At 52.0% G+C, this 15,023-nt stretch overlaps 1 protein-coding gene across 13 annotated transcripts in view; it reads left to right on the plus strand.

Annotated features, from left to right (window-relative positions):
- EPN3 (epsin 3) overlaps positions 1-13,935 on the plus strand; it is a 17,251-nt gene extending 3,316 nt beyond the window's left edge. For 3 of the 13 annotated variants that reach the window (XM_025199184.1, XM_025199185.1, XM_025199186.1), the window contains exons 2-10: positions 2,225-2,940; positions 3,893-4,011; positions 7,287-7,370; positions 7,776-7,883; positions 8,522-8,702; positions 9,027-9,314; positions 10,230-10,340; positions 11,230-11,442; positions 11,988-13,934. In XM_025199184.1, coding sequence (XP_025054969.1) covers positions 2,361-2,940; positions 3,893-4,011; positions 7,287-7,370; positions 7,776-7,883; positions 8,522-8,702; positions 9,027-9,314; positions 10,230-10,340; positions 11,230-11,442; positions 11,988-12,310 — 2,007 coding nt within the window. In that variant the 5' untranslated portion in view covers positions 2,225-2,360 and the 3' untranslated portion in view covers positions 12,311-13,934. Of the gene's footprint in view, positions 1-2,040; positions 2,143-2,224; positions 2,941-3,892; positions 4,012-7,286; positions 7,371-7,775; positions 7,884-8,521; positions 8,703-9,026; positions 9,315-10,229; positions 10,341-11,229; positions 11,443-11,987 lie in introns of those variants that run through there. The other 10 variants (XM_025199187.1, XM_025199189.1, XM_025199188.1 and 7 more) reach the window with 10 other exon arrangements.
- The last annotated feature ends 1,088 nt before the right edge of the window (positions 13,936-15,023 follow it).

The following is a 15,023-nucleotide window of genomic DNA, read 5'->3' on the forward strand; positions in this document are numbered from 1 at the left end:
CGCTCTTCCTATCACCAGTGCAGATTTGGAAGCTGGTTTCTAGCACGCCGGGTCTTTTGTTTGCAACGTCCGTGAGTATGGGGCAGGGGGAGCCTTTGGCACATGGTGGCTTGTCACAGCGTGATCTGGTTCGCCATAGGGATTTTACTGCCCCTGTGACAGGGATGAAGGTTTCTCTCTACTTGGGCAAGCCGTATCTGTGGGATCCTGCAGGACAATTTAGCTGCACTCTGCCCGCCACGGATGGTGTGTGTATGTGATAGTTTATCCTTGTGCAAGAAGTTTTGAAGCAAGACGTTCTTAACTTTTGGCAACCCACCCTGCCTCATAAGAACGGAAGGACTGCCATTTACTGGGTCAGCCCATAGATCCATCTTGCCCAGTCTCCTGCATCACACAGGGACAGAGAGCAGATGCTGAAAGAGAGAACGAACAGGATATGACCAGGGTTTTCCCCCCTGTTCCTCTCCCACTTCCAGCCTCCAGCATTTAAAGTCTAGGACAGATGTAGGCAACCCCTGGCATGGGTGCCAGAGCATGGCATGCAAAGGCATTTTGCTTGGTGCACGCGCCTCAGGGCAGATGGCAGGGAAGGGGCAGGGGCTGTGCTGCCACAATAAGGATTGGGCCCCTCGCAGCTCCCCTGCCACCTGCCCCTGGCACGCCAGCATCTTACAAGTCAAGGTTGTGGGTGTTTTTGTCACACTGCCCAAAAACATTGCTGACCCCAGGTCTAGGAAGTTTGCAGGCTGTTCCCCCAACTTCCTTTTATTTTATTTTTTTATAGCTACTGATGCCCCTTTCCTCCAAGAACGTGTCCAATCCCTTTTTGAATCTGGTTAACCTGGCAGTGGGTTCCACATGCGGTGGGAAAAATAACTTTCTTTTGTTGGTTTTAAATGTATTTACCTCTGCTTTGTATCAAATGAATTCTCCCCCACCCTGCCCCTGACCCCAGTAGGGATACTGGCAGCAATATAACACAGGCATTGCATATTTCTTTAGTGAGCTGAGTGCCTTTGAAAGGTGCTGGGCTGACAGCTCAAGAAACCAGGCCCTTCTGGTTACCTACCAGATAGTCCCAGTGACAGCGTGAGACTATATGGTCGGTTGGATGGAGCCCAGGCAGCAGAAGCAAGCGCGTGCGAGTCTTGGCTCTGCAGTGCCAGCTCTCCGTGCGTCACTTCACCCCTGTGTCTCGGTTCTCCATCCTGTAACATGCGCCTAACAATGCTTCCCTGCCTTGCAGGGGCTTGCTGTGGATTAATTTAGTTAATGTTTGTAAAGGGCTTTGGCAATGTAATGTGCTGGGTATTACGGCCACAGGGTAAATAGGAGAGGCTCAGGCAGCCTGTACCAGAAAGCCCCCACCTCTGCTGCCCCTGGGGAGATGGAGAGGAACTCAGTGGCCAGGGCCTAGTCCATACCTGGGCTAAAGGCACCAAACCTATTTCACAGCCACATGTGAGTGCCAGATCCTCCTATGCTGTAGAGCAGGGGTTCCCAAACGTTGGTACGTGCACCCCTGGGGGTATGCAAGACATCTCTAGGGGGTACACAGGTGAAATTGTGTAATGGCAAATTCAATTTTCATTATAATAACTGGCATTTAAGGGGTTAAAATATAAAAGGTATGCTGGTAGGGGTATGCGGCCAAGCTGGTAAATCTGGAAGGGGGTACACAATAAGAAAAAGTTTGGGAACCTCTGCTGTAGAGGATAAGGGGGCTATGAAATGCATGAGCTTGAGGGGAGGATGGCTTGCCATATCCTACATGCTCTCTCATGAGGCTTTCCCGCCCTCCCACCCCACCCCACCCCGCACAGAAAAAGGGGGTCAAGCCCTCCAGGGGGTTGGGATGCTTTTCCATGCTTGTGGAACAGAGTTAGAAATGTGGCAATCTTTGTTGCTGGCAGGAAATACCACGAGGATTGACTCCCCTGTGGTATTTCAGGCTCTTCCTGGGATCTGGTTCCAACTTCAAACCAGAGAGAAGGGGAAGTTTGAGCTTGAATTTTTCTATAATATTTTTCCTTTCAGGTTTGGGAAGGAGCAGAGTAACAGGGGAGTGTCACCTTTCAAATTGTGTTTAATGGGTCTTGATGATACATACGTCTTAAAGATGCAGCCAGAGAACAACAGGTGTGGTTTGGAAGTGGCACTTGGGCATCTTTTGATCATTGCAGGTTGCATGTAACATTTGGTGTCTACCTCTTTCTTCCAGATCAATGTAAAACCTATGGAACAAGAGCCCCTCCGCTGGTGAAGCTGGCATTGTGACTCTGGTTGGGAGCCCAGCTGTGTATTCCCCAGTCTTTCCTTTCTTACTGTGAGCTGTGGACTTCCCCCAGGATTCAGCCATGACTACCTCCGCCTTGCGTCGGCAGGTCAAAAACATTGTGCACAATTATTCGGAGGCAGAAATCAAGGTGCGTGAGGCGACCTCCAATGATCCCTGGGGCCCACCCAGCTCCCTGATGTCTGAGATTGCCGACCTGACCTTCAACACCGTGGCTTTTGCCGAGGTCATGGGCATGATCTGGAGACGGCTGAATGATAGTGGCAAGAACTGGCGCCATGTGTACAAAGCGTTGACCCTTCTGGACTACCTCATCAAAACTGGATCAGAGAAGGTGGCCCATCAATGCCGGGAGAACCTCTTTACCATTCAGACTCTAAAAGACTTCCAGTACATAGACCGGGACGGCAAAGACCAGGGCATAAATGTCCGGGAGAAAGTCAAACAGGTCATGGCTCTGCTGAAGGACGAGGAGAGGCTGAAGCAGGAACGGGCTCATGCCCTGAAAACCAAAGAGCGCATGTCTGTCGAAGGCATGGGCATCAGCAGCAGCAGCAGCCACCAGCTCTCCTATGGCCGGCGGACATCCCAGTACGGAGAGGACTACGGGAGGTCCAGGGGGTCTCCATCATCCTTTAACTGTAAGTACTGCAGTGGTGCGGAGCATAAGCGGGCATTTCCTCTTCTGGTATGGAGGGCATGGGTGCTTCTGACCACAGGGCTTTGGGGTCTGAGGTTCAAAAGAAAGTGACTGGGGGTCACCTTTGTATCTCTTGAGACCCCTCCCTGGCGCAGAACATGGCTGTCTTAGGCCAGTGGCTCACATATGTTATGGTTCCCTCTTAGCCACATTTCCATTGGTCTGATGATGAATTGAATATGGTTTCCTGTCTGTTTTAATGCCATCAGGTAGGGTTTGCCCTCAGTGCCATTATCACGTGGAGCTGGTGTAATGTAGGTGGCACTTTGAGGATAACAACTAAGGCTGTGACTCCACCCTGCTTCAATTTTGCCCTGTGACCTCTGTGAAAGCCACTGTGTTTCCAGGGATCATCAGAGGTCACCTCCAATGACCTGCCTTATATATCTTTATATAGAGGATGCTTTTCCACCTTTCTGGGGACGTTAGCCCCCAGTACAGCCCTGCCTCGCTCCCACCTGTCTTGTAGGCATAGCTGCCTGCCTCATTGCCACTACTTGAAGGCCTTTACCATGATGTTTGGTGTCTTGTCGCAATGCACGGTCTGCACCTGATGCACCGAGTAATAATTATCCCACCTGTATCCTGAGCCCAGACCCCATGCCCTTCTCCTCAGATGGACAGGCCTCAAGCTCCCGCTCTTTAAAGGCAGACTCCTTCTCTGTGTCCTCTACAACATCACCGATGAGACCAGCAGCTTCCCAAGCAGTTTTTCAGCCTCAATAGCCTTTAGCCTGAGCTGGGTGGTGGTAACGTTGGGAGAGGGAGAAGTCCACTGCGGAGGGGGAGGAGGGCTGGTCATTGCTGATTCACGCCTAGAAATATCCCAACTCTGGGGACTCAGGCTTTCCTCCTGGTTCTTCCATCTGAACTCTTCCTCTTTGGTATCTCAGCCTCTTCCTCATCCCCTCAATTCACCTCCGACCTGGAGCAGGCAAGACCCCAGACCACTGGAGAGGAGGAGCTGCAGTTACAGCTTGCACTGGCTATGAGTCGAGAGGAAGCTGAAAAGGTAGTGTTTGCTGTCTCTCTCCTTTGGGGTTGGGTGGGTCAGGCCCACAAGAGATTCCTGAGCTCTATCAGTCACCGCATTAACATGTGCAGGAGCATTTTCTTCCTGGCTGCTCCCCACAGATGCTGTGAGTCAGCAAGTCTTGGCGTGATGAGGATGGACGGTGCTGCCGATGCACCGTTTGTACATGGTGCGCTCAAGTGAGCCCACCTCCTTGTGCCGTGGCATGCACTATTCTGTGCCTCTTAAATCAGTAGTAAACGCTTTTGGCGAGACAGAAGCCATCCCTCTAAAGCCTTTCTGCTCTGTGGGTGCCCTGAAATAGTTGTTTTCCCCAAGTCATCAGGTGCTTTCAAAGAAAGTAAGAGGATACAGGTTCAGGACTTACAACAGGCTCCAACAGGTCCTATGTAATCCCCCCGCTTCATATCCACTGGGTGAAATCTGACTTGATTAAACCTAAAGGGTGGTCTTGCCAAGGACTTCAGAGCTGCCTGTTATCTTTCCCGAGCAAGTTCCTCTGCTGTGATTGCTTTACGTGTTAAGGTTTGGAGCGGCTGTACCCAGAAAGTTTCTGCTGTTTCTCTGGCAGATACCCTGGACAAGCTGTGCCCCGGGGGAAAGTGGGTTCTCTGCACAGGGATGGCTCCTGTCCTAGAGAACTTGTCTGTGCTTTTGCGACACCAACTGCGCTTGGGTTACTGTTGTGCTGGTGTGTGCATGTGATCCCCGTCTTTATTTTACTTGACTGTGTTCAAATCCCCGTGGATTATTTAAAACTATGCTATGCAAAGCTCTGGAAAACACTGTAGAAAGCAATTCTGCGTTGGCCAGGGCAAGCAGAGGGGAGGATGGGGGCACCAAATGACCTAATTTGTCTTCATCTTTCTGTTGTATTGATTGTGTTGGTCAGTCCCAGAGTCCCTGCCCACAGTGCGTCATTTATGTACATTCCCTCCCCACCCCCGCCCCTCTGCAAGTCTCCTATCAGGCGATCTGCTTCTCCCTTTCCAAATGGAGATGGTATGTTTACACGCATGCAATCTGAGATTAGCTCCAACTGGCACTCCTACCTCTAAGGACACTGGTGACACAAGTAGAGAACAAAGCCAAATGCCCCTTGGGTGACACTTTCAGAGGTGGGGCATTTCTATCCCAGAGGCTTCTGTATTTAACCCAAACTTTGAGTGAAATGTCTCTCAAACTCCACCTTCTAGCCACCCCCTTCAGACCCAAAATTGTCCTTGGGGCCATGTTGGCTTTGAGCCACCAGACTTGTCTCACTGGTAGGAAGGCATGCAGTTGCAGAGTCTGCTATTATGGCTACAATTTAAGTAGCAATCGGAATAGCTTCTGTTTCCCACCCTTCCCTTCCCAAAAGCTGTATGAGAGTCTATAAAAAGCGCATCCCAATTTTGTCCTGGGAATATAGCCATTTATAGCTTCTCAACCTTGCCAGAGAAGATCCTCTGACTAGTGCTGGAGGAACAAGCAAGAACCCCACTTGAAGCTATCTGGGCTCCAAGCCTTCACAGAAATAGTCATCTTTGACTGCCATCAGGCCTTGGGAAAAGATGCCATTGGGGTCTCAGCATGACCATCTCTATCCCTGGCAACCATAGTCCTAACTAGTACTAGTACAGAAGGGACCAAACTGTGTCCTAGACCAGACCAAGCCATCAGCACACGGGGATGTGGTTAAACTACAATCTGGTTCTGTCTCTGCTGACCCATAATAGAGAGCATCCCAATTTGGTAGCAAAGACAAGATCTCAGCCTTGTCAAATGGAAGGCGTAGAAGCATTTCACTGGGGTTATCTGTGTGGCCTGTTGGACAAACGTGGAGTCTCTGGTGTTTTAGCATTTAGTGAAGAGATGGAAGGATGGATGGAGTTGGTCACAAAGCGCAATCTGCTTATTTTTCAGCAGCACTTGAGAGAAAAATGTGGGTGGCCTTGCAAAGTCGATGGTGGGAAATAAGGAGATTGGGGTTCTCTTCCTTGCTCTGCCACTTACGTATCAAGAGATCTGTGCTTCATCTATCGGTTCAACCATTTGAAGAATGGGGATAATACCATCACCGCAAGGGTATTATGAGGATTAACTGTGTAATGCCTATAAAGCTCTCTGAGACTCTCAGATAGAAAGTGCAGGGATCTGTTGTGCTTTGTCCTTCAGCACGGATAGGAAAACCTGCTTTGAGATATCCTCGTTGGAATAAAGGAGCAGGGACATCTGCTGACGTTAAAAGCAGAGCGTTTAGCCTTGGGGAGGGGTGCTCTTGATAAACTCATCTAGGGGCAGAAGTATCACAGTGGGCCAGCAGGGAAGCTCAAAGGCCTGAGAAGCCAGGCAGTAAAATGTCTAAACAAAAACCATCCACCATCTGCACAACACAAAAGGGGATGTAAGCCCCAAATGCACCTGCAGAGGCAAGGTGCATGCATGTCAGTCATAACGAATGCTCGACATCTTCCTCAAGCAATAGCAACTTTCAGTTTGAGAGGTCTCTATTCCCCATCATTGAAGGGAAGCCACCTCCCAGGTGGACTGCAGCAACCTACTTAATTACAAGCCCCTCGTTATAAGGGTGGAAGGAGATAAATCTTTTGACCTAGGGCAAGAAGATGAGCATGAACCTTGAATATTCAAGCAATACAAAAGGGTGTTGGTGTTAGAGCCTCAACCCAGAGACTGCTTCATAAGCTGCACATTTGTCTCTCAGAAAAGGGAAGGGCTAAGCCAGCCATGCCAGGACTCAGATGGGTAGTTTCAAGGTGTCTGTTCTTCAGACAAGAAGTTTCAGCAGTGGCAAAGTGGGCACATTGCTAGAGAGGCAGCTGAGCAGATGAGCAAAGGAGAGGATGGCTGGCTGGTGGGTGGAGGGATTGAAGGAAGAAACACATTGGTAGTCTCCTGAAGGAAGATCGGTGAAAAGCTTGAAAGGTATTAGCACATGGATGATGGATGGAGGAAAGAATAAGGCAGTAAGAAAGATGGATGACTAGCTAGATGGAAGAATGGATAGCAACAGAGGAGGAAAAATGTTTAGATAAAAAAAACGACTTGCTGTCTGAACTGACAGGTGATTGTGAAGGAAAGCTGGTTCCAAGGATTTTTTGTTGTTCTCCCGCCCTGGCGGGGGGTCGGGCTAGAAGATCTATTAGGTCCCTTCCGACCCTAAAACTATGAAACTATGAAGGGGTTCATTTGTCAATGGGTGCAGAGACCTGGGATCAGAGCAGGAATTTCACTTAGATTTCCTTCATTGGCAGAAGCCAGTTCCTCCAGCCTCCACCACAGAGGAAGAAATGCAGTTGCAGATAGCGCTCACCCTGAGCAAGGTGGAGCACGAGAAGGTACCTGCGCCCGGCTGCCCAAAGGGCACTTACCTCTTCTTGAATTTCCACTTCATGAGGTTTGACCTGGGGCTTTGGAGCACTGAAACAACCACGCTACTTTCTGCCTCGCTTGGTGTCTTTGTGGGGACGTGATGTATTCCAGCGCTTCCGCTTCTGCTACCTGCCTGCCTGTAGACTTTACCTTCACAGCTCTTAAGCCTGCTCAGTCAATATTCCTAATGGCGGATCTATCCTGAAATGCTCAAACACAGTGGAAAACAAAGCTGCTGGCTAACACTTTGGCACACGGTGGCCCCTACCCTCGGTCTCTCTACAGCTAGGCAGCACATATCTGATTCTCTCTCGTCTTTACTCATTACATCCCAGACATAATGAATAATGCAGTGTCCATTTTGACTGCAGGAAGTGAGGGCCTGGCAAGGAGAGAACTCGCTGCTACAGAAGACCCTGGAAGAGACCCAGCCGGGTGTAGAGGAGGAGGAAGAAGAGGATAAGCTGAAAACCAGTCAGGTAAAAAGTGGTAGCGAGGGGCTGGGGGTTGGGGGAATCTATAATGGGCTGCAGAACATTTCCTCTCTTGGGCATGTGCTCAAATGGAGCCTAGACCGGTTGTGATCAGAAGTGATCTAGATGGCTGTGCAAAGTGATCTGCTGATTTCAGAGCAGCTCCTGCACCGCAGAGAAGAATCTCCATGACAGCCCGGACAAGGAAAGAGAAGGAGCTTTTGGCTCCTTGAACAGCCCGTCAGGCCTGGCTGCACTGTCGTGGGCTCTTCTGCATTTGTTCCAGGCGTAAGCAGAGGACTGCAGTTTTTCTCGAGGTCACTCCGCCTCTCTAATGAGCGCTGCATTCACCCAACCCAGAGCTGGACTCTCTTTGAAAGGACGTCTCTCTTGAGAGAAGAGCTAGAGCAGGGCATTCCCTGCTAACGATGCAGCTTGAGCTGCGTCTCTGTGGGAAGTGCAGGGTGAGGCCTGGGGTTAGCTGAGAAATGACAAAGGTCCATCTGAGCCCGATGCCCCGTGGGGTAGTGTGGTGAGAGCAGGCCAGCTTCTGTAGCCCCAGGAGCTCTGTGGCTGGTATCGTGTCTAGCTTCTTTGGATTCCCCACATCGTAACCCCTTCCTTTCTCCTCCTTGCATTTCTAGTCCTCTATTTTGGAGCTGGCAGACATTTTTGGCCCAGCGCCGGCCACTTCAACCCGTGCTTCTGCTGACCCGTGGAATATTCCAGGTGGGGACAACTCTCAGTCTGCTACTGCTTGGGACAATGGTGGCACTTTCTCTCCTCCTCCAGCTCTGTCCTTGTCCAGCTCTTGGGATCCTAACAGTAAGAACATTGCTTGCATTCTCTCCCCGCCTGCCCGTGCCCTTTATCCTCCCCTCCCTCCATCCTCACGGCAGCTTATAAGCGGAAAGAGGAACTGAAGGCAGAAGGGTGGCAAGTGTTAAATAAGCCCCTGCTTGTTTTCATGTTCTTCCTGCCTGGTGCCTTCAGTCTGCCTGGTGCTTTTCTTCTCCAGTTTCCCATTCCTGTGGTTTCCTCCTTCACCCCCATCTTCAGCCTTTCCCCTTTGTGCCGCCCACTGTGGGTCAGTCTTTTCCCTCCTCTCTGCCAGTTCCAGAGTCCTACATCTTCCCATGTGTCTTTCAGATCTGAAGTCAAATGTGGAGTCAGCATCAACCTCTTGGGCCCCTCCTGCTGACCCCTGGGCTCCCATCCCTGTGGCTTCCAGCGATCCCCTAAGCCAGACAGCATCTACCAACCAAGCCTTGGCAGTGCCTTGGGACCTGCCCCCTGTTGTCTCCTCCTCCGATCCTTGGGGGAAGACGCCCCTGTCTTCAAGTTTCTCTTCTGCAGACCCCTGGGTGAAAGCATCCCCGCCCCCACCCTCTGCTGCCGACCCCTGGAGAAGTGCTGTTGAGACCCCTCCCAAGGCCGGTAAGAGAAGCCTGTTTTGTTCAAAGCCTCCTCCTGCCATCCTAAAAACTCTCGGCAACTCTTGTCTCTCTTTTGGGATCCAGGTTTCTCTTAATTACAGCTGCCTACATTTGCAGCCATTGAATTAAAATCAGCTGCTTGCAAAGGGCTGGATCTCCAGCCCAGCAGAGTTATGCTGGACATGGGGCAGTATGAAGGAGATCAGGGTCCAAGCACTAGGAAACACTGTGGTTGTTTATGATTTGTATGTCTTTCCTGTCCGTGAGCCTCAGGCGAGGACCAGGACCCCGCTGTGGGAGGGGCTGTACAAACACAGAGCAAAAGGATGGTTTCTCCTCCAAAGGGCTTACAATTGAAGTAATAGCAAAAGTGATTCTTTTCTTCCTAGAGGGATTTGGGTAACACGGCGGTAGTTCAGGCTGCATGGAGGACTTTGCTGGTCTTATGTGGTTTCCGGCAGTGTGTGGGTGTGCTTCTCCCTACAGAGCTGGAATGGGTCTGAACACCCCTTCTTGTCACCCCTGAGGCACTAAGAGTCAGGGGGATGCAGCAGGTAGGCGAGGGAGCAGGGCATGTGCTGTCCTGGTGTACAGAGCCTCCCTGCCTTGCTCACTGGTGTGTTGGCCATTGATGTCCTCCAGTGACGGCTCATTGATTCACTGTCTGCTTTAGCCCTGAAGGTCCTGGTATCGTCAGGTCTCGCCGACTGATTTCATTTCTCTCTCTCTCTCTCTCTCCTTCTGCTGTTCTGCGTTCTCCTTATCCCCAACTCCCCCTCTCAACCTGTCTCACTTCTTTCTTTGTCCCTTTTTCCAACTGATGGCGCCCCCCTACTCTGATCTCCGTACCTTCTCCACCTCCTGCCTTCCTCTCACTCCCCTTGTTGAGCCCCTGCGTCTTCCTTCTTCCTCTCAGCTTCAGGTGGTGACGCTTTTGACTTATTTGCAAACCCAATGGAGCCAACAGAGCAGCCAGAGCAAGAGAATTCACAGGCCCCATCATCTCGCAGATCCACCAGCCCTGTGGGTAAGAGAGGGCAGCAGATGGAGGGCTGGAGCAGAGGTATGCTTAGGGCAGCATGGGACAGCAGGGAAATTCATCTGCCACCCTCTGCAAGAGAGGGCAGCCTGTGATAAGCCAGAGGTTTTGCATCGTGTTGTATTTTTTGCTTGGCTGCCATGGTGTTTGCCTGCAGACTGCACAGTGTGCTGCTGTGGCAGCAGTTGGCAGTTCACCTCTCTGCCGGCCCGTCTATGCTCAGCAGTGGGGCTAGCTTTCATTTAGCCAGCTCAGGTACTGACTGAAGACACGGTGGCCCAGGCTTCACTCTAGGCCACCCCCACCCCCCAGGATTTCAAGTAGCTACCCTGCAGCCAAGTCCATGTTGTCCCACCTTCACCGTGGCTGGAACCTGGCTGGTGAGATCAAAGCTAGCTTGGTGTCCACACACGCACTCCAGTCACACTTGCCAATGGCAGTGTAACCCCCGCCCCGTGTTCGACGTGTAGCTGGAGGGTTTGCACGTGGGCTAAGGCAGTCTCAGCCAGCTGCAGCTTTCCATTAGCTACAGCTGTCTGGGGTGAGGTGGGGAAAGCCACGGTTCTGACTCTGGTAGAGAGAGAAGGCAGCTTCTCTCTCTACCATTGCTTTTGCCCCTGGCTTCTGGTACCGTGTGTCAAAGGTTGTTGCAGACAGAAGGGAAGCACTGGTGCTTGCACTGTGATTTTTCCATGCAGACATCCGCAGAGAGGGGGCAATGCTTCTCAGACCCTGGCCCATTCCCCTTCCTGGGTTTGCATTGTTCTGCGTAACTCTGCCCCTCTCCCGTACAGCAGGCCGGGCTCCAGCCTGCAGTTCTTTAGAAACACACTGTCCCTTCTCTATCATGCCATTAAGTCTCACGTGCTTGTTCTAGACTTGGACCCCTTTGGTGACCCAGTTCTGATGACCAAGCAGGACGGAGCCAAGAGTTTTGATCTCACCAGCCTTGCAGACTCCCTTGCTGACTCCAGGAAAGACTGTAAAACGCCCGAGTCCTTCCTTGACCCTGCCGCCTCCTCCCTGGTCAATTTGGACTCATTGGTCACGGCCCCCCAGACCTCCAAGACCCGTAACCCATTTTTGTCAGGTAGGCTTTGGAGTGGGAGGGCGGGGAGGACGGGGGAGGGAGAGCCATGCTGGAAACTGCTGAGAGAGATGGTCTACAGGTCCTGAGGGTTGTGGTGGGTGGCGTATGGAGAAAGGTGGGAGGTCCACCCTGAGGAGGTGATGCAGAAGAGTGGTGTGCAGGCCCTTGAGAGCGTTCTTCCCATGACGTGCTGAGAACGGGTGATACCCACAGCCCCTGCATTTCCCTTGATCTTAGCTCCATAGGGAAAGACAAACCCAAATTCAAGACCTGACCCTGGCCAGGGAGCTTGAAGGTCAATCTGAAACTTTTCCCAGGTTTTGGCTTCATCTCTCGTGTTATGCCTAAAGCTAAATGTTGCAGCCTTCTGTCAGAGTCCCTGGGAGGAAATGCAACCTTGAATGTTAGGGAATTATAGGTTTAGCAGCTGAATTCAACAGACCTGTTCTGAGAGGCCAGCAGCCAATGTTGACCTTGGCCCTCACTCCCATCCCCCTGTCCAGTAGGCTGCATCCCTGACAATGTTGTACTTTTTCTCCCGACAGGTCTCAGTGCACCTTCTCCCACGAACCCATTCAGCGTCGGTGACCAGGCCAAGCCGACGCTCAATCAGATGCGGACCAGCTCCCCGGTGCCAGGCGTGGCCATGGGAATGACCATGAACGCCATGACATACAGTGCTTCGCTTCCTCTTCCGCTCAGCAGCATCCCGTCAGCAATGACCCTCCCCGCCTCCATGAGTGCCTTCCCGCAGGCCGGAGCAGGGCCTTTTCCAGAGCTACCCAGTAACTTGCCCCAGCCTTTATTGCCACTGACTGGCTCTACCTCTCTCCCCACCTCACAGGGAGGGAGGAACCCTTTCCTCTGAAGCCTCTGGATCCGTGTTACGTGTAGTCTCTCTCGCCTCTTCCCCAGCTGTTTATACAGAAATCCCAGCGTTTCCTCATGCAAAGGCCTTCAGGGCACTGGCTCATTAGCTGTGATGGAGGAAACCTCTCATCTGCAACTCCTATTCCAGCACCTGCCTGGGTCACAGACAGACAGTTAGCATGAATATCCTTGCTTGAAGTGCTAGAGACGAGCCCGTTCCAGCATGGTGGGCAACAGATGACTAGATCTGCCTCTGACGGCAACAAGGATGCTCTTGTCATCAGCTGGCCTTGCTGTGGTGGGCACCGAGTTGATGGCAGGGCCCTAAGAAAGGGCTGCAATTATCCAGGGCCCTCCGTGCTCCAGTGCTTTCTGCGAGTCCGCAGCCCAGTGTGAAGCCTTTTCACAGATGCCCAGTCTCCACAGGTCTCTTAGAGATCATCCTGGGGTCCTCCAGTGGCAAGGAGGAATCCTTGTGTAATCGCGCAGAAGGTGCAATCCCCTGTTGAGGCTTGCAGCCACAAAGCTTGCGTGGAGTAGGGGCTGGGTGACCGCGGTTCAGGATGTTCCCAGGGACAGGGAGAGAAATCCTCTGAGCCCCTTGCCTTTGCCAGAGTCACCGGGTGCTTCTCTGGTTACCGCACCCAGAAATTCTCTTCCCCGGCCGCGGCCACCCACATGTGCTTCCACTTGAATGCTAAGGTTTGAGACCCTCTTCCTCTGCCTCCTCACCCCCGTATTTGGGTGCCAATCTTGGGAAGCCTGCTGTCCCCTAACTTACTCGGCTTGGGTGCTGGTTCTGGGAACCACTCTCCTCTGCTGCTGTCTCCTGTGCTATTCTCCTGGGGACTGACCTCCGCTCCTGACCTTTTGCAGATGCTCCCTGTACACTATACACACCCTAGCCTTGGTGCATATCCTTTCAGCCTGACCCTCTCCCTTGAAACTCCCTGCTTGCACAGCCCTGACAGGCCTGTATGGCTTCTCCAGCTGCTGGATCCCAGTTTCGACCACTTGATGCTCTCCTGCCAGGACTGCTGTACTGTGTGGGATATGCACACAGAGAGCTGGGATTATGTGCCTGGGAGATGAATACAGGACTGGATAGGGCTTTCTGGGCCATGAAGTCCCCTTCCCTGCATTTGCAGGCAGTCATTAACCCAAGGAAGCCCCCAAATCTAGGAGATTGCTTGGGTTAAGCTCCAAGTGCCAGCTGTGCTGACTATATAGCCTCCATGCCAGCGCCTATCAGGGAGGTGGTAGCTTGGGAGATGTCACATGGCAGGGGAGGGAGCGGGGTGAAGGGAGTTGTGCTGTACAGTTGGCATCACTTTAGTGCATATGTTCAAACACTTCTCTAAAGCAGCAGCGGCAGCCCCAGCTCCACTGCCCCCAAGAGTGGTGGCTCTCCCAGACCGTAGGAAAACATGAACTGACTGTAAACAATAAAATATTCTAGCAGCTCTTGGTGTGGGAACTTCTTCCTTCCAAGGACATCGCTCTAGGCTTAACCCTTCATTCCCTCCTAACTTTTAAGGGGGCCTTGCTTCCATATCAATGTCCTTCACTGTCTTCTGCCCCTCAGCCTCTTCCCAGCAGTGGTGGGCTCTGGACCCCACCTCTCTACCAAGCCATATAGCTACCGTGTCTCCAGCCTTGCCTTGCATCTTGGGTCACCTTTTCCACTACAGGGAAGTGAGCTTAAGAAGCCACTGCTTTGCTTTGGCAGTGGTGTTGCACAGGAATAAGTGCCCTCCAGGGCTCTGGGAGTTTCCTTTCATGTCCAGGGCTGCTGGAAGGCCATTTGGGTAACACAGCAGAGAAGGAATTTGAGCCCTTTCCAGTTTAACAGCCAGGCTAAGCTGCTGCTTCTGGAAGAAATGGGGCCTATTTCTTTAAAGGCAGGAGCTGGGAACTTGCTGCCTCCCTGCCTCGAGCTCTGGCAGATGGGGATTGTTTCTGATGGAGCAGGGCTCTTGCACTCACGTGGCCAGGCGCATCCCTCTGGCTGCTGGCCTGCAGTTCCTCTTCACATGAATCAGGCAGTGGAGATGTCGGTCCCGGCTTCTCTCGGGGTGAATTGATGCCATTTGTACTTGTCTGGCTCCATTCCCACGGCATCTCTTGGAGATAGTTTGTGGTTTGTCTGCGTGGGGGATATGGGCCCGTCAGCTCAGTTGTTCCTATGGAATAAGAAACAAAACTGATGCCTTTGGCTTGCTGATGGTCTACCCATTTTCCCTTCCCCAGGCATCTCTGCATTCAGCTGGGAAGTACTTGTGGAAACTGGCCATGAAAGGCCTCTCTGGGCAGCTTGCTGGAGGGGCACAAGAGACTCAGTGTCATGAGCTGCTGTTTAATGCCAGCTAGATGGAAAACATGAGATCCCATGTGGTCCTCCTCCCCATAGCATGAACTTTCCCAGTCCTCCAGGAGCTGAGTTTCACTAAATGTATTAAATCAAACAGGAGTAACACAAAGGGGCTTATTCTGGTTGTTACTCCAAACCTTGCACATTGCTCTAGCCATACGGAGAGGCTGTAGGGCTGTTGCAACAGCTGGGACACTGCAGGGTCAATTCTTAGTGACTCTACCCGGCCTCCCTTATAGCCAGGGGTGGTGGCCAGCAGAAGCCTCTTCTACAGGGATCCTGGGCTCCAGGACAGTGCACATGGAGCTGCTCTCAGTTGGAGCAGCCCCCAGTGGGTGTA

Source organism: Alligator sinensis, unplaced genomic scaffold (genome assembly GCF_000455745.1).
Source record: "Alligator sinensis unplaced genomic scaffold, ASM45574v1 scaffold876_1, whole genome shotgun sequence".
Lineage (NCBI taxonomy): Eukaryota > Metazoa > Chordata > Crocodylia > Alligatoridae > Alligator > Alligator sinensis.